At 36.1% G+C, this 22767-nt stretch overlaps 1 protein-coding gene across 1 annotated transcript in view; it reads left to right on the top strand.

Annotated features, from left to right (window-relative positions):
- Positions 1-22767, top strand: part of PRKCI (protein kinase C iota) — a 70720-nt gene that overhangs the window by 26368 nt on the left and 21585 nt on the right. The window contains exons 3-8 of the mRNA XM_060639184.2: positions 9818-9907; positions 12002-12052; positions 15065-15150; positions 16720-16860; positions 19869-19923; positions 21586-21644. Coding sequence (XP_060495167.1) covers positions 9818-9907; positions 12002-12052; positions 15065-15150; positions 16720-16860; positions 19869-19923; positions 21586-21644 — 482 coding nt within the window. The remainder of the gene's footprint in view (positions 1-9817; positions 9908-12001; positions 12053-15064; positions 15151-16719; positions 16861-19868; positions 19924-21585; positions 21645-22767) is intronic.

The raw sequence follows: 22767 nt of genomic DNA, 5'->3' as shown, positions 1-22767 counted from the left end.
TAGGTTAAGTTTATAATGAAACTTTTCTCACCCATATCCCTTCATCCCCAGGGAACCACTAATATGCCTTCTGTCACTATTCTATATATATAAATAACAAAGTAGTGCTTTTATGTGCTATTCAATTAATACAAATGGCATTATTCTGAAGCACATATTCTGAAACTGCCTTTTTTCACTGGGCATTGTCTAGTCTCTATGCACATTATTCATGCACATAGAGAACTAGTGTACTTCTTTTTTTTAATTCTTTTTTTATTGTGGTAAAATATACCTAACATAAAATTTTAACCTTTTTTTAAGTGTACAACTCCGTGATCTTAAGCATATTCATAATTTTATGTAAACATCCCCACTACCCTCTTCCAGAATTTTTTTTTATCATCCCAAACAAACTCTATACCTATTAACTCCCCCCCACTTTCCCCCTCCTCACATGCCTTTCTTATACTTTCTGTCTCTATAAATTTGCCTTTCTGTTCCTATGAATTTCTACTATGAATTTGTCTTTAGGTCACCTTTGTTTTTGAAAGATAGTTTTGCTGAGCAAATAATTCCAGGTTAGCAAATTTGTTTTTGCATTTTGTGCACCGTCTTCTAGCTTGTATTGTCTCTGATGCAAATCTTTGGTCAGTGGCCTTTGTTTTCTATGTAATGTGTCTCTTTGGCTGCCTTTAAGATTTTTCTCTTTATTGTTGGTTTTAAGCAGTTTGATAACGACGGGCCTTAGTTCACTTTTATTCATGTTTTGTGTCTTAAGCTTTATTGAGCTTCTTGGATCCATGGGTTTTTATGGTTTTCATCAAATTTGGAAACATTTTGGCCATTAGCTTTTCAAATTTTTTTTCTGTCACCACATCCCTTTAGGGGACTGTGGTTAACATGAATATTAGGCCTCTTAAGGTGTCATAAAGCTCACTAATGTTCTGTTCATTTTTTTTTTTCCCCCGTCTTTTTCTCTGCATTTCATTTTGGGTAGTTTTATTGCTTGTATTTAAGTTCACCAGTTTTTTCTTCTGCAATGTGTAATCTGCCATTAATCCCATCTAGTATAGTTTTCATTTCAGACCTTATAGCTTTTATTTCTAAATGTTCAGCTTGGGCCTTTTAAAATATCTTCCATCTTTACTTAACATGCCCAATACCTCCAGCTTCTTGAGCATATATTGGCTATAATTATAATAACTTTCAGTAACCATTTCTATAAATTTCTTTCATCTGTCAATTCAGGGTTAATTTCTGTTGATTGATGTTTCTCCTGTTGTAGGTCATATTTTCCTGCTTCTTCACATGCCTGGGTGTATTTTATTGGATCCTAGACAATGTGACTTTTGCATTATTGTGCATTGGATATATTTGTAGTTTTATAAATATTTTTGAGTTTTGTTCAGGTATACATTTAAGTTACAGCTGATCCTTTGTTGCTTATTTCCAGTATCTTGAACCATTTTTTTTTTCACTTGTTTTGTATAGTTTTTTTGTGTTTTAGGTAGAGGGTTAAATCAGTTCTTGTTACTTCCATCATCTCCAGAAGTGGAAGTTGAAGATGGGCAGCTTGATAGGATGGCATATGCTTCTGTAACCACTGATTTCTGCCTCCTAGAAAAAAGGAAGAAACCAGAAATCCATTACTGTTGTGATTGGGCCTAATATTGAAAGGATGACCACCTAAACACTGTAGCATTCTTGAAAAATTTTTGCAAATCTATGTTTTAAGCAACGCAACCCTTCAAAGCAGGGAATGCATGGACTTTCACAAGTGGTATGTAGTATTCTGAACCCAGTATCCAGAGGTGGAATGGCAGCAGAAAGAAGGTCCAGTGGGAACAGAATGAGTCTAAATCTATGGCAGACTCAAACATCAGGGAGAGGAGCGTTGTGATGCTATCTCAGGCAAATGTTAAAGGTGGCCAACCTTGGTTTTATGCTGTGTAGATTCTTTCAAGTGTGGGGCACTGAACTGAGTCATATGCTGAGATACCTAACATAAGTATGTTTTAAGTTCTGCGTCTTCTCAGGTTATTTTGTAAATAATTGAACCTTGCATATTTATTAAATACTTGAGGTCCAGTGCCCTAATTTGGTTCTTTCTATAGGTGAAAAGAACATGTAGATGCATTGAAAAAAAGACTTGATCTGCTGGTTATAATATACAGATCTTATTACCTTGAAATTCATTGATCTGAGCAGATCTCATTCTGGCTGTATGCCTGTTTTAGGATATGAATATGTACTTTAGTAATAGAGTAGGCTTTCAGAAATAGCTTTTCCTCCTGTCTTTTCTTTCATGATGATTCTTCACGGAATGTTTTGCTTCTGAGTTATGTGCCCTGCTTTATCAGGCATTAAACAGTTGGCCCAAAAAGGTAATACTTGAACCACAGACATTCAGTCCAATAAAAATAAAATAGATTTGGATATACATAATATCAGTAATTAACTCCTATTTTCACACTTCCTTGTGATTATTCAAAAGTGTCGATCTCTAGGTAAATACTGCATACAGGTACTTTACATGGTCTAGGTTTCAACGAACAGCAGGCAGGTATCGGTCTGGCAAAAAGACAATGTCTAGCAGAAGGAAAAGATTGATTTTTTAAAATATGGTTATAATGATACTTTCTTTATTTTAATTTTTAATTTTTTGTTTTTTAGAGAGAGCATGTACAAGAGTAGAAGGGACAAAGGGAGAGGGAGAGAGAATCTCAGGCAGGCTCCATGGCCAGCGCAGAGCCCAATGAGGGGCTCAGTCCCACAACCCTGAGATCGTGACCTAAGCCAAAATCAAGAGTTAGACGCCCAACTGACCGAGATGCCCAGGCGCCCCTGGTTATAATGATACTTTTAACAATAGTTAATTCCATTCATGGCATTTAATCAAAGTGCAATAATAAAGGTCACATGTATAATGGACCAAGCGTACTATGAGTTAACTTTAAAAATATGATCTTTAGTTTTCCCACCATCCTCACAATATAGGTAATGGCCCTCTGTAGAGAGAGATAAATATATATACACACATCTATATACATATGAATGACATACATATATTTCTTATTGTTTAAACACAATCTGAGGTGAGCTTAAATGTATTTAAAATGTATTTAGTTTCCTCACCTGGGGAGTTGTAAATGAAGTGTTAATTAAATTTCAGACTCCTATCTCTAGAATTCTTTGAATATTTCATTATTTAGAATTAATTTAGTCAACTGGCTTATTTGTCTAACTGAAAGAATAATTTACACACTTATTGATGTGTGAAATTCTCATTATTTTTATACTGCTTTTTTATTTTTGGCTTACACTTAAATCTTCTGTAGAAACAAAAGTTTTTTTAAAGCAATGTCAAAAATGAAATGTAATTATATTGCCTTTCACTTTCATAAATGTGGCAAAATGGGAGAAATTTGCGTACTAAAAAAGTGAGTCTGTGTGTTTATTTCTTTGAGGCAAGCAAAGACAGACTTTGTTTTTGGACTAGACTGTTACTTTGTTATCAGACTCACTTTTATAAAAATGCTGCAGTAAACATTTTTTTCTAAAACAGTTGCACTGAGATATAACTTATTACTTAAAGTGTATAATTCAGTGGTTTTTAGTATATTCACAGAGTTGTGCAACCATCACTGTGATCAATTTCAAAACATTTTGTCACCCAAAACATAAACCCCGTGATCATTAACATTCACTACCTATTTCCCTCTAGGTTCTTTACCCTCCACAGCCCTTAGATCAAGGTAACCACTAATCTACTTCGTGTTTCTATACACTTGCCTAATTTAGACATGTCATATCCATACTTACTCAATTTTGATGGACATTTGGGGTTTTTTTTCACTTTTTGGCTGTTACAACTGGAGTGAACATTTGGTTTCAGCTTTTTGTGTGGACATAGGTTTTCATTTCTCTTTGATAGCTACCAAGACTGGAACTGCTAAGTCATCTGATAACTATGTTCCATCTTTTAAGGAGCCCCCATTGTGTTGGCTGAAGTGGCAGCACCATTTTACATTCCCACCAGTAGCATATGAGGATTGATCCCAGTTTCTCTGCATCCTCACCAGTACTTGTTATTGTCAGTATATTGAGCGCTGATCCAAAAATGGTTTATCTGTGTAACATGGTTGGGTCATTTTGACCTCTCTGTTTTTCATCTAGCCACTCGAAGACGCCTATAACACCAAGTTATAAAGTGAGCAAATGAGAGCACCGATCTTTCTTTTATGTAGATAATACTCAAACCAGAAAGTGTATTGGAAGAAAAGATTTCATCCGTAGTCACAACGTAAATTTTGTTTTTAAATCTAGGAATAAACTTTCATTTTTTTTTTTTTTAATGTTTATTTATTTGAACCTGAAGCAGGCTCTAGGCTCTGAGCTGCCAGCACAGACGTGGGTGTCAAACCCATGAACTGTGAGATCATGACCTAAGCCACAGTGGGATGCTTAACCGACTGAAGGTTCAGTCTAGGAATAAACTTTAAAGAAATGTGTAGAAACCATATAAAGAAAACTGAAACAGAAACAACTGGATGCCATAAGCAAAACTGTGGGTGAATGGGGTGAGGAAGAAGCGTCATGTAAAATGAGAGCTCCTTACAGATCAATCTGTAAAGAGCACGACCTCCAAAAAATTTCTATTCTTTTTTTTTTCATTTCTTTTTTTTTTTTTTTTAACGTTTATTTATTTTTGAGACAGAGAGAGACAGAGCATGAACGGGGGAGGGTCAGAGAGAGAGGGAGACACAGAATCTGAAACAGGCTCCAGGCTTTGAGCTGTCAGCACAGAGCCCGATGCGGGGCTCGAACTCACAGACCGCGAGATCATGACCTGAGCCGAAGTCGGCCGCCCAACCGACTGAGCCACCCAGGTGCCCCACCCCCCAAAAAAATTCTAATAGGGTGTTTTTAAAACTGACAATTTTATCTGGAAAAATAAACAGGAAAATTCTGGCAAAGGAACTGTAAAGAGGGAAGATTTTTCCTAATTTTGTATGTCAAAAAGTACCATAATCACATATATAAGAGTAGTAACAACTGACAGAAAATGTTTGTAACATTTACAGAGGATTGTTATCTCTAATATAAAATAATTAGGTCAAAAAGAAATAGATGAAAAATCTACTTAAGGTGGTCTAGATAGCTAATTTATGAATGACAAAAAAAACAGGGGGTGCCTGGGTGGCTCAGTCATTTAAGTGTCCGACTTTGCCTCAGGTCATGATCTCACTGCTCTTTAGTTCGGGCCCATGTTGGGCTCTGTGCTAAAAGCTCAGAGCCTGGAGCCTGCTTCGGATTCTGTGTCTCCATCTTTTTCTGCCCCCTCCCCCCCACACTCACACTCTGTCTCTCTCTCTCAAAATTAAATAAACATTAAAAAAATTTATAAATGACAAAACTCAGAAATTACTAACAATTAACGAAACAAAGATTTTAAAAGAAGGCATTTTCACCTGTCAGATTAGAAGATATTTAAAATTTAATGAATACTTGTAGGATCTTAGGATAGATACTTAGTTGACTGCATTTATGATAACCTTTTTGCAGTTACTGTCATTCCAAATTTTGGAATAATTGTCAAAATTTTAAATGGGCACACTTTAAACCAATCAATTATCATGAAAAGTATCATGAGAAGTTATTCAAACATAGGAAAAAATTCATTTCAAGAATATTTACTATTCACTAATAAAAAAGGACTCAAGTACTGATACATGTTACAACATGGATGAACCTTGAAAACATTCCAAGTGAACAAAGACAGACATAAAAAACCACGTATTATGTGATTCCATTTATGAAATGTCCTGAAAAGGCAAATCTTAGATACTGAAAATAGATTAGTGGTTGCCTAGGTCTGGCAGTAGGAGGAGAGGGTGGGGGGGAAATGGGGACTGACTGCTAATGGGAAAGGAGCTTTTTTGAGGAGACAATGAAAATGTTCTAAAATTGATTATATCGAGAGTTGACAGCTCTGTGAACAGACGACCATTATACACTTCAGCTAGGTAAATTGAATGCTATGTGAATTGTATCTCAATAAGATAATTATTGGGGCGCCTGGGTGGCGCAGTCGGTTGAGCGTCCGACTTCAGCCAGGTCACGATCTCGCGGTCCGTGAGTTCGAGCCCCGCGTCGGGCTCTGGGCTGATGGCTCGGAGCCTGGAGCCTGTTTCCGATGCTGTGTCTCCCTCTCTCTCTGCCCCTCCCCCGTTCATGCTCTGTCTCTCTCTGTCCCAAAAATAAAAAAATTAAAAACGTTGAAAAAAAAAAAATTAAAAAAAAAAAAAAGATAATTATTATTATTTTTTTAATTTTTTTTTTTTTTAACGTTTATTTATTTTTGAGACAGAGCATGAACAGGGGAGGAGCAGAGAGAGAGGGGGACACAGAATCTGAAACAGGCTCCAGGCTCTGAGCTGTCAGCCCAGAGCCCGACGCGGGGCTCGAACTCACGGACCGCGAGATCGTGACCTGAGCCGAAGTCGGATGCTTAACCGACGAGCCACCCAGGCGCCCCTCAATAAGATAATTATTAAAAATTAGGTTATCTTTAGGCTTTTCATAAAATGTGAAATATTATCCCCTTTAGGTAAGGCTGTTCAGAAGAGGCATTTATTTGTCCTGGGTCTTGTAAGATTCACAGGATTTCAGGATTCAAATTGAAAGATGGTAGTAAGTTGTTTGTTACATAACAAATCACTTCAAAGCCTAGTAGCTTTAAAAAACCCACCACTTTATTTATTTATTTATTTTTAGTGATTTTTTTTTTTTTTTTTTTTTTTTTTGTGAGAGAGAGAGAGAAAGAAAGAGAAAGAATCTTAAGCAGGCTACATGCCCAGCACGGAGCCCGACACAGGGCTTGAACCCAGGAACTGTGACATTGTTACCTAAGCAGAAATCAGGAGTAGCTGATCAGGCTTAGCTGACTGAGCCACCAGGCGTCCCAGTCCCACCACTTTATTTTGTAATCTCTCACACTGGTCTCAGTTGACTGGCTGTGCTAGTCTCACATGAGGTCTCTCATGCAGTGGCAATCATATGGCAGCTGGGTCTGGAGTGACTTAGAGGCTCATCTGGGACACTGGCCTAGTTGGTTCTCCCTCTCTGTGTAACCTCATCACAATGAGATCGTGTCTTGTTGATTTTCTTTTTTTTTTTTTTTTTTTTTTAACATTTATTTATTTTTGAGACAGAGAGAGACAGAGCATGAACGGGGGAGGGGCCGAGAGAGAGGGAGACACAGAATTGGAAGCAGGCTCCAGGCTCCGAGGCTCTTGTTGATTTTCTTAATGATGAGTGATACTGAACATCTTTTCATGTGCTCATTGACCATTTGTGTATCTTCTTTGGAGAAATGGTCATTTGTTTTTTCCTTGCCTTGCTTTTGGTGTCATAGCCAAGAAATCATTGCCAAATCCAGTGTCATAAAGCTTTCTCCCTATGTTTTCTTCCATGAGTTTTGTACTTTTCACTCTTGCATTTAAGTCTTTGATCAGGTTTGAGTTAATTTTTGTTAATGGTGTAAGATAGAAGTTCAACTTTAAAAAAAAAAAAAAAAAAGAAGTTCAACTTTATTCTTTTGCATACGGTCATGTTTGGGTATTTTGTGAATTTTTGTTAGTTTTTATAGGTGTATAATGATATTGTGATCATATTAAGGAATTTTAATCTAGACTTATAAGGATTTGTTCACAATGCCATGGTGGAAGGGAATAAGTGAGTGGGTATGTAGGGGGAAGCAAAATTTGGTAACATGTTTGAAGATTTCCAAAATGAAAAGTTAAAATAGAGTTGGTAAACCAGGGGAATGGTGTTTTAGAAACCTAGATGCAGTTCTATCCTATAGATGGTTAGTAGGGAACTTTGTTAGATGCTATAGAGAGATCAATTAGAATAAAGACAGAAAAGTTGCTATTGGTTTTAGCAGCTCTTTTCATGACCTTGGATATAGCAGTTTTTGTAGAGTGTTTGGACTAAAACCTGATAGCAGAATTTTGAGAAATTCATGGAGGACAGGAACACAGAGAAAGCAGGGTGGGGTCACTCTGAATATTAAGAAAAGTTATTTCTAAAAATTTTTTTAATGTTTATTTTTGAGAGAGAGACAGAGAGTGAGTGAGCACAAGCGGCAGGAGGGGCAGAGAGAGGGAGACACAGAATCTGAAGCAGGTCCCAGGCTCTCAGCTGTCAGCACAGAGCCTGACGCGGGGCTCGAATTCCTGAACCACAAGATCATGACCTGAGCTGAAGTCGGACGCTTAACTGACTGAGTCAGCAGGCACCTCAAGAAAAGTTACTTCCAGAGGTGCCTGGGTGGCTCAGTCGGTTAAACATCTGAGTCTTGATTTCGGCGCAGTCATGATCTCACAGCCTGTGAGATGGAGCCCTGCGTCAGACTCTGTGCTGACAATGCAGAGCCTGCTTGGGATTCTCCCCCTCTCTCTGCCCCTCTCCTGCTTGCGTGCGCATGTGCTCGCTCTCTCGCTCTCTCAAAATAAATAAATTTTAAAAAGTTGTTTCTAATAAATCTAAAGTATTGTAAACCTTGATTTAAAAAGTACAAAAGCAAAGTAAGAAGTCAAAGATCAAAAGCCCTACCCTATATTTTTCCCCTTCTTCTCACCCACCCCCTCCAGTTTCAGTCTAGGGTTTGCTCTTGAGGGTGTGGCTACAATGGAATGGCAACCCGAGTGTGAGGGAGATTGTTGAGAGGGGGACTCAAACATGCCTGTGCCGGAGAAGAGCTAGTGGAAGGAAAGAAAAAATGCAAATGGAACTGAAAGGGCTAATGGGATAAGGCCCACAGGAAGGTAAAAGGAAGAGATTCAGTAAGGGAATAGCCAAGTTGGAGAAAGGTACAGAGGCACTCATTTCTTTGAGACTGGAGGAAAGGAGATGGCTTCATTTTTCTCTCGTGAGTAATAGACATAGTTCTCTACTGAGAGTGACTGAGGTTTGGATAGGGCCGGTGGCATCTTGTGTGTGGTAACATTTGGTGTGACCACAGGAATGAGCAGAAGCATTGCAGTGTGGAGGACCCAGCTCGGGCCCCAACTGTGATCTAATTACTTTTTCATTGAGGAATGCCATCATTCAGGGAGATGTGCCATCTCAGTCTTTGCCAGGGTGACTCAGTTCTTTGGCTGGTTGACTAGGAAGGTGTTTCTTCCTTAGTCTTTCTGTGTGTCCATTTACTAAAATGATGTGTTTACATTTAAAAGCAGTTCAGATTGGACTGCTGTTCAGTCCAGAGTACTTAGTAGCTGTGCTTCCTTTCTGTGAGCCTCTTGAGCAGGCTCTCAGGTGAAGGAAAAATTTGGCAGAATGATTACATGGAGACCTCTAACCGACCATATTGTGGCAGTGAAACCACTTTCACTTCCTCCTCTAGAGAGATAGGTAACAGAAAACTTGTCCCTGGCAGTTAGTCATACTGTAGTGACAATCCAAATGTGGTCGGGGTGGATTGTGTTTGCTATATTTTGCGTATACTTTATATGTTATTGAGAATTAAATGGCTTATATGTATCAAATTTGGTATCTATGAATTTCATGTAATATTTTTGGGAAATAGAAATGGAAGTTATGTAGCTACTTTAGAGAATAGAATTGGCTAAAATTTTAAGTATCTAAAGACTTGTCCTTGTCAAATATTACTTTATGTATGTATGTAATTGTTTTTCCTCAAGATTTTATGTAATGGAAATTATGTTTTTGCTCAAGATTTTATGTAATGGAAATTGTTTACTAAACATCACATTTTAGAGGATTTAAAAAGTGAGCTTTGCTTTACTTTACTTTTTATATTTTTTAGGAGACCCGTGTACAGTATCATCTCAGTTGGAGTTAGAAGAAGCCTTTAGGCTTTATGAGCTAAACAAGGATTCTGAACTCCTGATTCATGGTAAAGGAGTAGTCATTTCTTACTCTTCTAGAGCTGTATTTTTTTTTTAATAATCCTGTATTCTTGTCCATTTTAAAACATCATCATGATGTCATTTTCTTAATCTCTATCCCTCATTGCTATGTAATTGTTCAGATTTAGTCTCTCAAATGCTAGAGAAAATAAAATCACCTTATAATCTTGGGAAATTTGTTATTTGGGTTTGCCTTCTTGGATATTACACTGAATATCTCTCAGTTTTTCACAGCAAAGTGTAGGATAGAATTTAAAATTGAGTGCCCACTGGAATTCTCCTAAGTCATTCCCTTGCAGTTTTGTAATGTATGCAAATAATGATCTCCAAAGAGAAGGTACCTTAAATGTCCTTTCTTTTATTTGAAGGTTAACAGTGAAACTATTTACATAGTTATAGAGATTACGTAGTTTTCTGCAAGCCTGCAAGTCGGATTGTGGTACAGAAGAAGAGACAAAACTCAGCCATCATGTAACTGGTGCACTGTAGACCTAGTTATAGAATCTAGGTCTTCTGGTTCCAAATCTATGTTCTTTTCATTCTACTGTGCTACCCCTCAAATTTTTTATGTACTGTAGAACCCACTTAATATGGCACATTTAATTGCAATTCGTTGGCGATATTTCATAAAACATTTTTAGGAGCTTTTGCAGGCCAGACCTAGGGAACTCTTTAAAACTCAAAACAAACATGAATCTCCCATAAGTATAATGAGTCAACACCTTGTTATTATTCCCATATACTTTTCTTTACAGTGTGTTTTTCAAAAGTGAGTAGTTTGATATTCTTCTGTCTTCAGAATTTGACATAGTGACTTCCAAAGGGATCCATAGTCTAATTTGTCGAGATCCTAGCAGAATTTTAGTAAGTCATCCATTTTGGGGGTCATCTCTTTTTAGAATAAAACTGCAGTGAGTGTTTAAAGAAGTGACTGATCAATAGTATTAAATAGTTTAACTTTTGTTTGGTTTTCTGAAAGAGAGAGCACGCACAAGCAGGGGAGGGGGAGAGAGAATCTTAAGCAGGCTCCACATGCAGCACAGAGTCCGACACAGGGTTCGATCTCATGACCGTGAGATCATGACCTGAGCCGAAATCAAGAGTCAGACGCTTAGCCAAGTGAGCCACCCAGGCACCCCACTTTCGTTATTTTTACCCTATATCACATATCTGTTTTTAGAAGTTGGCTTATATTTCAACTTTTAAGAATATGTTAGCAACTGTGCTTCCCATACTCTATATTCTTTATTAAGCCATGTCCTTCTGTACATCACAGACTACAGCTGGTTGTCTAGTTCATAAATATACTATGTCTTTATATTCTGTCTCTTTATAAAAATGGCCTGAATTATCATGTTTATAAATTTACAGTTTATAAGATAAAACTTATATTTTGTTGGATTTGGGTACATGTTAATCTTGTGAACTTATTCTTAAATTTAGTATACATCTTTTAAAAACTGTAATGGTTTATGTTCATATTTGTATACATTTTTGTAATTTAATTTTTTTTTTTTTTTTTTTTTTACGTTTATTTATTTTTGAGACAGAGAGAGACAGAGCATGAACGGGGGAGGGGCAGAGAGAGAGGGAGACACAGAATCGGAAGCAGGCTCCAGGCTCTGAGCCATCAGCCCAGAGCCCAACGCGGGGCTCGAACTCACGGACCGTGAGATTGTGACCTGAGCTGAAGTCGGACGCTTAACCGACTGAGCCACCCAGGCGCCCCTTGTAATTTAATTTTAATTCTTCATTGTAGCAAACTTTACACTACAACAGAGATTTAAGGAAATAGTTAATTTCTCTAAGGACAAAAGAATCAGTAATGTTAATAGGGAGTAGAATGAATAATTTGAGCTTCTAATGCATTTGTTTTTGGATGTTCACTTTCATAAAAACTTCTTCATATAGCCCTGGTAAAATGGATCCCTTGAAAAAATATTGACCATATGCTACGTATCTTATGTCAAGAGAGGGTAAGGTTGAAATTTGGGTCAACGTTTTTGATATTAGAATTTGACATTCTATGTAATTTGTGTGTTTTAAATATGCTGTATTAATTTTAGTTTATTTTCTTTCAGTCTTCCCTTGTGTACCAGAACGTCCTGGAATGCCCTGTCCAGGAGAAGACAGTGAGTGTGTATATATACTTCATATTTTTGAGAATAGAGTTATTTATGGTACAGTGGCACAAGTGAAAAGAAATCAGAAATAGAACTTTTAGTCCGTTTGATTTCCTTTCCATTCTTCAGTCTAATTTAGTATATCTTAGCAACTGCCTAAACTCTACTTTTGCCAGATCACAATCAGGCAGTTCTTAGTTACAAGTTACTGACATAAGTGTCTGTTGCATGTTTGAAGAGAAAATTAAGTTAATTTTAAGTCATGTTTCATCCTGGTTTTTAATTTTTGAAATTTTCAAACTTGTGGAGAAGTTGAAACATTGAAAACAAAGATACAAAGGTATCTTTTGCCTCCATTCACTGATTATTAACATTTTCTATGTTTCCTGTATATCTGCATCTGTATGTGTTCACACATAGGCAGAGATGTATATACATAAGAAACATGCTTGTTTTATTTTTATTTTTTTGGTGTACCATTTGAAAGTAACAAGATGCTTCATCTCTGAATACTTGAACTTGTGTAGTTAGAAATTGTTAGGGATTTTCTTTTGAGTGTCCAAGCTGATGGTTCCCATTAGTGAGAGGAATTGAAAGTTTGTATATATACACACTTACATACAGTCAGTAGTTATTGCCTTTGATATCCAGTGTAGTGTATTATTACTTGTGGATACTACTCATTTTCATTTGTGGTTTCTGCACATATCCATGACTTTAGAGAGAAAAGTAGTAAATGTTTTCCTTTGAATTAAATGAAAGAGTTCTAAACTTTCAGCTCTGTGACTCTTCATGCAACCTGGTGAGAAGGAAAATTAAACAGCTATGAGTGTTTGTATACAGAGTTGATTGGGGGCCGTGTAATATATATAGGAAGATGGAGAAATATAAGGAAGTAGGTAGAGCCTTGAAGCTCTAGTGAAAAATTTAGGTTTGGGTTCAGCTGAGAATATTTTGCTGGAGTTCCAGTGGTGGATGGACCAAAGCCAGTGTAGGCTGCCTTTACACAGCTGTTGGAGAGGCAGCTATGTTCTTTGTCCAGTCTGCATTTTTGAAAGACTTGCCATTGTAGCAGGTCTTGGTTCCAGAGTCCCATCTCCAAATCGATCATGGGTCTTTAGCACACTTTCCAGATAAAGTAATAATTTCCTAACTTTTCACTATATTTCATGCTCATATTCACTCTTTAAAATTTGCTGGTGGGGATTTGATACCACTTCTCCCCCAGTATAATAAATGTTACTAAACTAGAGCATGGAGGAAGATTAATCACTATTAATATGGTCTCTTGGCTCTTTTAATTCCTCGGCAACACTAATATGCTTAAATTTAAGGTATATCGAGTTGTAGTTTCATGAAAGCTTCTGAAGATATTTCAGGTTAAGATATTAACAGAAACTTTCTGCTTTGGTTACTCCTAACAGAATAGATAAATAAAAATTAAAGCATTTATATTTAGGGTTCTGTATTATGCCATCTTTAGATTTCTAATTTAGAGCATTTCAACTGGTCTGTTTTATCTTAATTTTAAATTCAGTGCTACATTTGCTTTAAAATATGAGTTTAAAAACCTAATGGAATCTTTCCACAGTATTAACTATCACTATGGAATATTACTATTAATGACTAATAGACAATGTATATAATAGTGATCAATTTAACCAAAATTACACAGGTAGATTAGATTTGATCTTTTGGAACCTCTTAATTTGTTTAGAAAAAGTATTACTGTAAAAACTATTGGGTTAAAGATTATTGGAGGAGCACCTGGGTGGCTGAGTCAGTAAAGCATTCGACTTGGGCTCAGGTCATGATCTCACAGTCTGAGTTCGAGTCCTGCATCGGGCTCTATGCTGACAGCTCAGAGCTTGGAGCCTGCTTCAGATTGTCTCCCTCTTTCTCTGCCCCTCCTCCCCCCTCCCTCCCTCCCTCCCTCCCTCTCTCTCTCTCTCTCTCTCTCTCTCTCAAAAAATAAACATTAAAAAAGTGAAAAAAAAAAAAGATTATTGGAGAAGATAATATTCCTGAAATTGCAAAATGTCCCTTATAGAACACCTACGAAAAGTAAAATGTGCGTTTACAATGAAGAAAACTAGGAATCACTGCCTTTAACGGAGTGACTGAAACACTAGTAAGTGGGAGTCAGCAATCTGACATTTGTCTATCCCGTAATGTTATACAATAAGCAACACATATCGCCTATGTATTATTTTTGCCAAGAGTATTTAATACTGATTCTAATGAGGAAACAGACAAATCCAGAATGTGGGACATAACGTAAGACAACTGGACCCTGTTAAAAAAAAAAAAAGTCAACATCACGAAGACTCAACAACAAATACGGCACTGTGAATATTTCAGCATCCATTAAAGAGACAAAAAAGGTATAGCAACCAAATGCAATGCTTAAATCTTGATTGGATCCTGGAGAGAAAAAGAAAGCTATGAAATACACTCCAAGGACAAATAGGGGAGTTTGCCTATGAGCTGTATGTTAGGTGACGATTGAATTAATGTTGATTTTCTCAATCATGGTAATGGTATTGTGCCTAAGCAGAATTAGGGGGAACGTCCTTAATCTAAGGCAGTGGATATTTAGGTGTTTAAGGGTGAAGTGGTATGTCTGCAACTTACTTTTAAATGATTCCAAGAAAAAAAGCAGGTGTAGAGGACAGAAAGCAAAGGTGGCATAATGTTAGTAATTGGTAAATCTGTGTGAAGGATGCAGGTGTTTCTTGTTCTGTTCTGTCGATTCTCTGTGGGCTTAAAATTTTTCAAAATAAAAGTTGCGGGAAAATTAAAAAACACAAAAGCCCGAATGGTTATTTGAACAGTTTTACTCCATGGGCTTTGTTTTCATTTAGTTCCTTGATGCATCTATTTTAGTTTTTCACTTTGTTTTTATCCAAATATTTTTTTTCTTGCAGTGAATATCATGAAAAAAATCAGACTTAATTATAAAAAGACTTTACTCACACTTGCTCTTCTTTTTTCTTTTTTTAACTTTTTATCTCTCTTCAGAATCCATCTACCGCAGAGGTGCACGCCGCTGGAGAAAGCTTTATTGTGCAAATGGCCACACTTTTCAAGCCAAGCGTTTTAACCGGGTAAACCATGGTTTTTTAAATGTTTGATAATTTGAGATATCTATTTTTTCCCTCACTACTGTAAAGTCTCGTTTTCCCTTTTAAAGGAGTAAATAGGGTGACAACATTCCCAGTTTGCCCGAGGGCAGTATCCCTGTTATCTCCAGGTAATTAAAAAAATTTTTTTTTAAATGTTTATTTATTTTTGAGAAAGAGAGACAGTGTGAGCAAGGGAGGGGCAGAGAGAGAGGGAGACACAGAATCTAAAGCAGGCTTCAGTCTCTGAGCTGTCAGCACAGAGCCCGATGCGGAGCTCGAACCCACGAACTGCGAGATCATGACCTGAGCCGAAGTCGGCGCTTAACCGACTGAGCCGCTCAGGCGCCCCTTGAGATAATTTTTAATAGCCTCTCCCTTCTTAAAACTGCTCCAGAGTGGATGATTAATTATGTGGTTATCCTAGCTAAAATAAAGTTGGCTTTTTATTTTATTTATTTATTTTTAAGTTTTATTTATTTAGAGACAGAGAGAGAGCATGTGTGCATGTGTTTGTGGAGGAGGGGCTGAGAGAGAGGGAGACAGATTATTCCAAGCAGGCTCCGTGCTGTCAGCACAGAGCCCGATGTGGGGCTTGATCCGATGAACCATGAGATCATGACCTGGTCAAAATCAAGAGTCAGATTCTTAACCAGCTGAGCCGCCCAGGTACCCCGAAAGTTGACTTTTTAAGTATAATTCCAAACATCCAGAAAATAAGCAAAGTTTATTTTGCAAACCAGTTAATGCTGTAATTTTAACTTTCAGTTTTGAATATAATAATTGCAAAACACTGACCTAGCTTTAACTATGTACCAGGTGCTTTTCCAAATGCTTGACGTATATTAACTCATTTAATCTTTACAACAACTTGTGAGATAGGTGCTATATATTTCTATTTTATAGGTGAAAAAACTGAGGTATGGGGCAATTAAGAAACTTGCCCAAGATGACACAGCTAGTAAGTGGCAGAGCCAAGGTTTGAAAGACATTTCCAGTAGTCCATGTTTTCACTCCACTAGATAACTACAAATATATGGATCCCATTTCCATTGTAAAACTAGTGCCATGTTCTGGATTCATTAATGTAAATAAAAGCTACCACCTGAGGTTTACAAAGGTCCTTTTCTCAGTAGCACTAATATTTGAAAACCTTTGAAATAATTACTTTAGGTATTAATCTTTAAGAGAGCAGGGCTTTGCTTTGACTTCTGAACATTCTGGAAGGTTTATGTTTGCTTGGGAGTCCTTGCATAGCTTTTTCTGTCATATGGTTTTCAAGTTTAATTCACTTTTACTATTTTCAATACTCTGAATTTATGTGAAGACTAAAAATTCTTGAAGTTAGAAAACAACATGCTTGCAGATTTCACTCTTGCAAACAAAACTCTTCTGTTCAATTTTCCTATTCTAGCTTTGGAAAAGTTATGTATGATGAAGGGAACTGAGTTAGAGAAGAAAGCCACTTATTTTCACTATTTTATGAGCAGAATGTTGGCAAATAATTGCGACTGTCTTTTGGTTAATAAAATACTGTTGAATTATTCTTTCCAGCGTGCCCACTGTGCTATCTGCACTGACCGAATATGGGGACTTGGACGCCAGGGATATAAGTGCATCAACTGCAAACTCCTGGTTCATAAGAAGTGCCACAAACTTGTCACAATTGAATGTGGGCGGCATTCTATGCCACCGGTAAGACACAGTTGTCTCTTTTTAATAGAGCATTTTCAGTAACACTACTAGAACAGAGGGCTAAAATACGGAGGTGCTAAGGAATCACAGTTTTAACAGTGTTGTTACAGAATGTAACTTTACAGTCCAGTTGACCTATGGTGAGTTTTGGAATTGTTACTACAAATTTGTAGTATATAGGTAACTTCTTTATTTAATTTGCTACAAAATCATCTGGTCTCAATTAGGAAGAGGTAGGGAAAACCATTTAAGAGACTTTTTTCTCTTCTTTAAGCCAAACTCATTAGTTTGTAGCTCCCGTTGTTCTGGAGCATCCACACCAAACAGAGATCAGGTAAGAATAATCAGAGGCTTCATGTTTGCTATTTAAAGTATGAGGTTACTAGGTAGAGAGTTTTTGAATTAAAAAATTTAATTTTCACTTTTTCTTTAAATATGCAATTAAAACATGTTGGTTATAGAATAAATAGAGGATACAAATGAATAAAGAGAAATTAAATACAAATCCCTCATGAGGGGCGCCTGGGTGGCTCAGTTGGTTAAGCATCTGACTCATGATCTCATTCAGGTTTTGATCTCAGGATTGTGAGTTCAAGCCCTGCATTGGGCTCTGCATGGGGCATGAAGCCTACTGAAAAATTAAAAGTTAAATTAAAAATATAAAAATAAAAATGCCCCATGAAATGTCCTATCTAAAGGTAATTGTCTTGGTGTATATTCTTCCAGACCTTTTTCTTTGCAGATTTATATGCATAAACATTTAAAATTTTTCCATTCTATATGGATGTAGAATAATCTATTAGAATAGATTGTAGAATAATCTATATAGAATAATCTATATAAAATAATCTATAATCTAATAATTGTATTCATATAGAATAATGGAAAACTTTTAAATACATTTTAAGAGTAGATATAACAGTATAATGAACTTCCATATATCAATCATCCGGCTCCCACGGGTATCAACTCATGATTGATATTATTTCAGCTATACACCCCCCATAAGTGACCTGCTGTCATCCTATATAATTTTGAAACAAATCTAAAAGATAAGAACTCTTTTAAAAACTAACTGAAAAACAAATTCCTTATATCAAATACTCATCCAGGCAGTGTTCAAAATTTCAGTTGCCTCATAAATGTGAAAATTTTGTTTTTACGGTTTTCATTCTGAATTAGGATCCAACTGAAGTCCATATTTGCAGTTGATTGATATGTGTCCTAGATATTTTCTAACTTACTGATGCTTCCATCTCTTTCTCTATCTTGCTTTTGTCCCCCTCAAAATTTAAATGTAGAAGAAATTATGTTGTCATTTAAAGTGTTGCAGAATTTCTCTCTTTGCTTCTCCATGGTTATGTTTAAAATGTTTCCCCATCTTCTTTATTTTCTGTATGTTATAGGTGAACCTATAATTAGATTCTGGGTTTTGGTTTCTGTGGGTTGTTTTTGAGACTGCTTCATAGAAGGTGGGGTGTTTATCCATCAGAATGTGCATAATGTTTGATTTGGTCTCATTCTTTTACATACTTTTTAACAAAAGTGAGATCATATATATACTGTTTTCAACCCATTTTTCTCACTCAACTATGTATTTTGGTCATCTTTCTATATCTGTCTGTCTATATCCTCATCAATTTTAGCATATTTTGTTATATGTCTGTGTCATGATTTACTTAATGTGTTCCCTATGGTTGAACATTTGACTTGTTTTCTGAATTTCCCTGTAAAGAAAATCATAATGAACTTTCTGATAAATAAATCTTATTATTTCCTTAAGGATCCAGAAGTAGAATTACTGGCCTAAAGGATATGCATTTTTAAAGAGATCTGGAGACATCTTTCTAAATTGCCTTCTAGAATGAGTGTACCATGTTTATTCATAATACCTTCTTTGGACATTGTGAAAATAGGTTATTATTAGTGACTCTTGGCTATCAGAATTATTTAGCTTGTTCGTATAAGCTCAGGAATGGGTTTGTAGTTAGGGAGATGAAAATCCCATCTTAAGGAAAAAAAAACAAAGGCCAAAATTTGTGAACATAATTTATTTAGGGTACTGTTGTTATTCTTGAGTATTCTTAGGTGATGGAATGACTTGTGTACATTTATAAATGTAGGAAGAAAGGGGCAGGATTAGTGATTATATTGATATTTTAGGATGGATGCTAAACACAATGAAAAATCCAAAGGCCTGTCTTTAAGACAGGCTTAAAATTACAATGGTGTAGGGGAGCCTGTCAGGCTCAGTCAGTAGAGCAAGTGACTCTTGATTGAAATGAGTCCCATGTTGGGTGTAGAGATTACTTAAAAAAAAAAAAAAATCTAAAAAAAGAATCTATAACTGTATGACTTAATGTTCTTTCTCAAGTTTACCCTTTCTTGCTGGTATTCATTAAACCTGGATCCAAGATTAATGAATTAGTAGCACTTTAGTTTGAGTTAACATTTTTCCTGAGGTTATTGGCAGTTAGTGGGTTAAGTCAGTTTCTAGAAGATATGTCTTTTCCTTATTTGGATCATTGGCACTTTTGAGAATCTTCAGAAAAATGGGAAAATCCATGAAATTTTAGGTTTATAGACCATTTTGAAGTCCATCTCTGGACTCAGCTAAGGAACGTATGTACTAATGACTTCTTTTGTTAGAGATATAAAGTGAATGTATGGAGCTCAAAGGAAGAATAGTGTAGAAGAGAAACAGATGAGAGTATATAGAAGTTTAATTTGATTGCTAATTGATGGTCTGAAGTTAGTATTCTGTTTCTTCTGTTATCTGTAAAATGTGACTAATGTTACCTCATTCACAAGAATATTGCATGGTTTCATATAATAAAATTAAAGTAAATTAAATATAGTAAAAACAATTCTCACTTATTAAGTTATTCTTTCAAGCTTAAATTTTAATATGCTGTGTCTCATCAAAATAATGTTGTTTCTGAATTAATAGAGGTATTGGGATTTAAAAAGAACCCACTAAATTACTATATCTTTGGAAATGTTTGTAGGAACCAATGATGCCCATGAATCAGTCATCCATGCATTCAGACCATGCACAGACAGGTAAGAATCCCACTGGTACTAACCATTGTTCGTCAACAAAGTATCATTTAAAGACTTCTTTAGGTAACTCTTTAACTTAAATTTAAAAACATTTATGTTGTTGCCAAAAGAAGTTAGGTTACCATATTTTGCGGTGGTATTATCGGTCACAATATTTAACATATACCTGTGGCTTTTTAAGAAGACAACTATGTAAATTACAACAAATGACTCTTCCCTAATTCAGGTGAATTTCTTCTGAGACCTTTTTAAAATTCAGCAAACCTAGTTTTTTCAGTAATGAAAACATACTGATATTGTGGGCCACGTTGACTATGTTCAGGTGATCTGTTTTTATTAAAAGCTTTATTATCAGAAGTAGAAATTATGGGGGCGCCTGGGTGGCTCAGTCGGTTGAGCATCCCACTTCAGCTCAGGTCATGATATCACAGCTCATGAGTTCGAGCCTCGTGTCGGGCTCTGTGCTGACAGCTCGGAGCCTGGAGCCTGCTTCGGATTTTGTGTCGCCTTCTCTCTCTGCCTCTAACCCACTCGCATTCTGCCTGTCTCTCTGAAAAATAAATAAATAAACATTAAAAAAAAATTTAAGATGTAGAAATTATGTAAAAGATATAGAGATGTAGTATAGAAAATTCAAAAAAGATCGTGTGAGTTCCAGTGTCAAATAGATACAGAACCTTAAATATGTATCTGGGAAATTTGGAGAGCTGTTAACCAGGACAGAGCATACTGATCTCAGAAGAGTCAAGAAAAGGAAGATGAGGGAGTTTTTCTGGAAGGACAGAATACAGTCTCTTGTTCATGCAATCTGTGAAATATGGGTGTTTTTTTTTGTTTTGTTTTGTTTTGTTTTGCCCCAAGTAGTTCCAAGGAATAGAAACCTGTAGTCCAGTTTTTGAGTATGAAGAAAGTGAGGAGTAAAAACCAAAGGCCCCCTCTCTCTATGCCTTAGTCATACTAAAATAATTAAGGTTTATGGAGTCATCCTTGTAGAAGGAATTGATTACTTTGTGAAGAGGAGAAATATTTTTAAAAAAACAAAAATATTTGTTAAAATCAATACTTGGCTGTTAATTGGTTCTTGTTCTCTACTCTCATTAAAGATTAGGAGTTGACTCATAAATACGTACAATTTATTACTAGTAGGACAAATATTCCATTTTAAATAGTGAAAACTTGAGGGTGCCTGGATGGCTCAGTTGGTCAAGCATCTGACTCTTTTTTTTTTTCTTAATTTTTTATATTTTATTTATTTTGGGGGGGGGCGGGAAGGGGTAAAGGGAGAGGGAGACATAGAATCCAAAGCAGGCTCCAGGCTCTGAGCTGTAAGCACAGAGCCTGATGGGGGCTTAGACTCACAGACCGTGAGATCATGACCTGAACCAAAGTCAGACGCTTAACCCACTGAGCCACCCAGGCGCCCCAAGTATCTGACTCTTGATCTCAGCTCAGGTCTTGATCTCAGGGTTGTGAGTTCAAACCCCATGTTGGGCTCTGCTCCGGGAGTAAAGCCTACTTAAAAAAATAAAATTAAATAATGAAAACTTATTCTGAAATAGAAACTTAAATCACGAGAACACTTTAAGTCAAGCTCAGTTAACGGGTACTATTGTTTTTCTCCTTTTTTTTTTTTTTTTTTGTGGGGGGGGATTGGATTTTCAGTAATTCCATATAATCCTTCAAGTCATGAGAGTTTGGACCAAGTTGGTGAAGAAAAGGAGGTAAGATAATTAGTTTTATTGTATATTACATCATTAGCTTTTTAATAAGACTTGACAGTTAAAAAATATGAAAATTAACTTGCTTAGATTTTAAATCATAATGGTAAAATGCAGGAATGATTTTTAATGATGTTTGAGTTTTATTCTGATTTAATCTAATAATTGCTAATTTCATTTAAATTAAATCTGGTGGGATAACTTCTTTATCCTTTTATTTATTTTTTTAACAGGAGAAAATCAAATTTAATAACCATACAGGGGTAACTTATTTTTATTTAAGACAGCATAATCTAAAAAATTATTAAAATTTTAATTTAATATAAGAGTGAGGTTTAGAATACTTGGTAGTATTATTAAGATATATTGTAGATCCTTCCATATTATGGGCTAGTTGTTTATTTCAAGTATAAATGATTAAGCATCTTAAATACTATTATTTTTTCTATTAAATGTTTTATCAACTTTTAAAGCAGTAAGTTTTTAGTTAAAGATATTTAATTAAAATAATATTTTTTAAAAAATATCTTGTAGTGAAAAAGACTTAGGGGCACCTGAATGGTTCAGTCAGTTAAGTGTCTAACTCTTGATTTCAGCTGTTTGTGATCTCATGGTTCGTGGGTTCAGGCCCCATGTCGGGCTTTGGACTGACAGCACAGAGCCTGCTTGGGATTCTCTCTCTCCCTCCCCCCACTCTTTCTGCCCGTTCCCCACTTGGGCTCTCTCTTTCTCTCAAAATAAATAAATAAATCTTAAGGGGAAAAAAAAAGATACATCATGTTTCACACCTTCCACTCCCACTTTGACTTCTGAGAGGCAGCTCTTTTTAATCATTTCTAGTTATGCCTATGTTTATAACTCTTCAATTTTCCAGCTTTATATATTGCAGGCCAGAAAGATTTTGTTCACAATTCCTCCCCCTTTTTCCATCTCTTTCCAATATTTGATAGGTATATTATGTTTTACTCCTAGTTACCTTTAAAAAAATCCCAACTTTGGGGCACCTGGGGGCTCATTTGGTTAAGCACCTGACTTGATTTCAGTTCATGTCATGATCTCCCAGTTTGTGAGATCGAGCCCTGCATTGATTGGGCTCTGCACTGACAACGTGGAGCCTGCCTGGGAT

Source organism: Panthera onca, chromosome C2, assembly GCF_046562875.1.
Source record: "Panthera onca isolate mPanOnc1 chromosome C2, mPanOnc1 haplotype 2, whole genome shotgun sequence".
NCBI lineage: Eukaryota > Metazoa > Chordata > Mammalia > Carnivora > Felidae > Panthera > Panthera onca.
The sequence above is the reverse complement of the archived record's forward strand: the minus strand, read 5'-3'. Positions and strand labels throughout refer to the sequence as shown.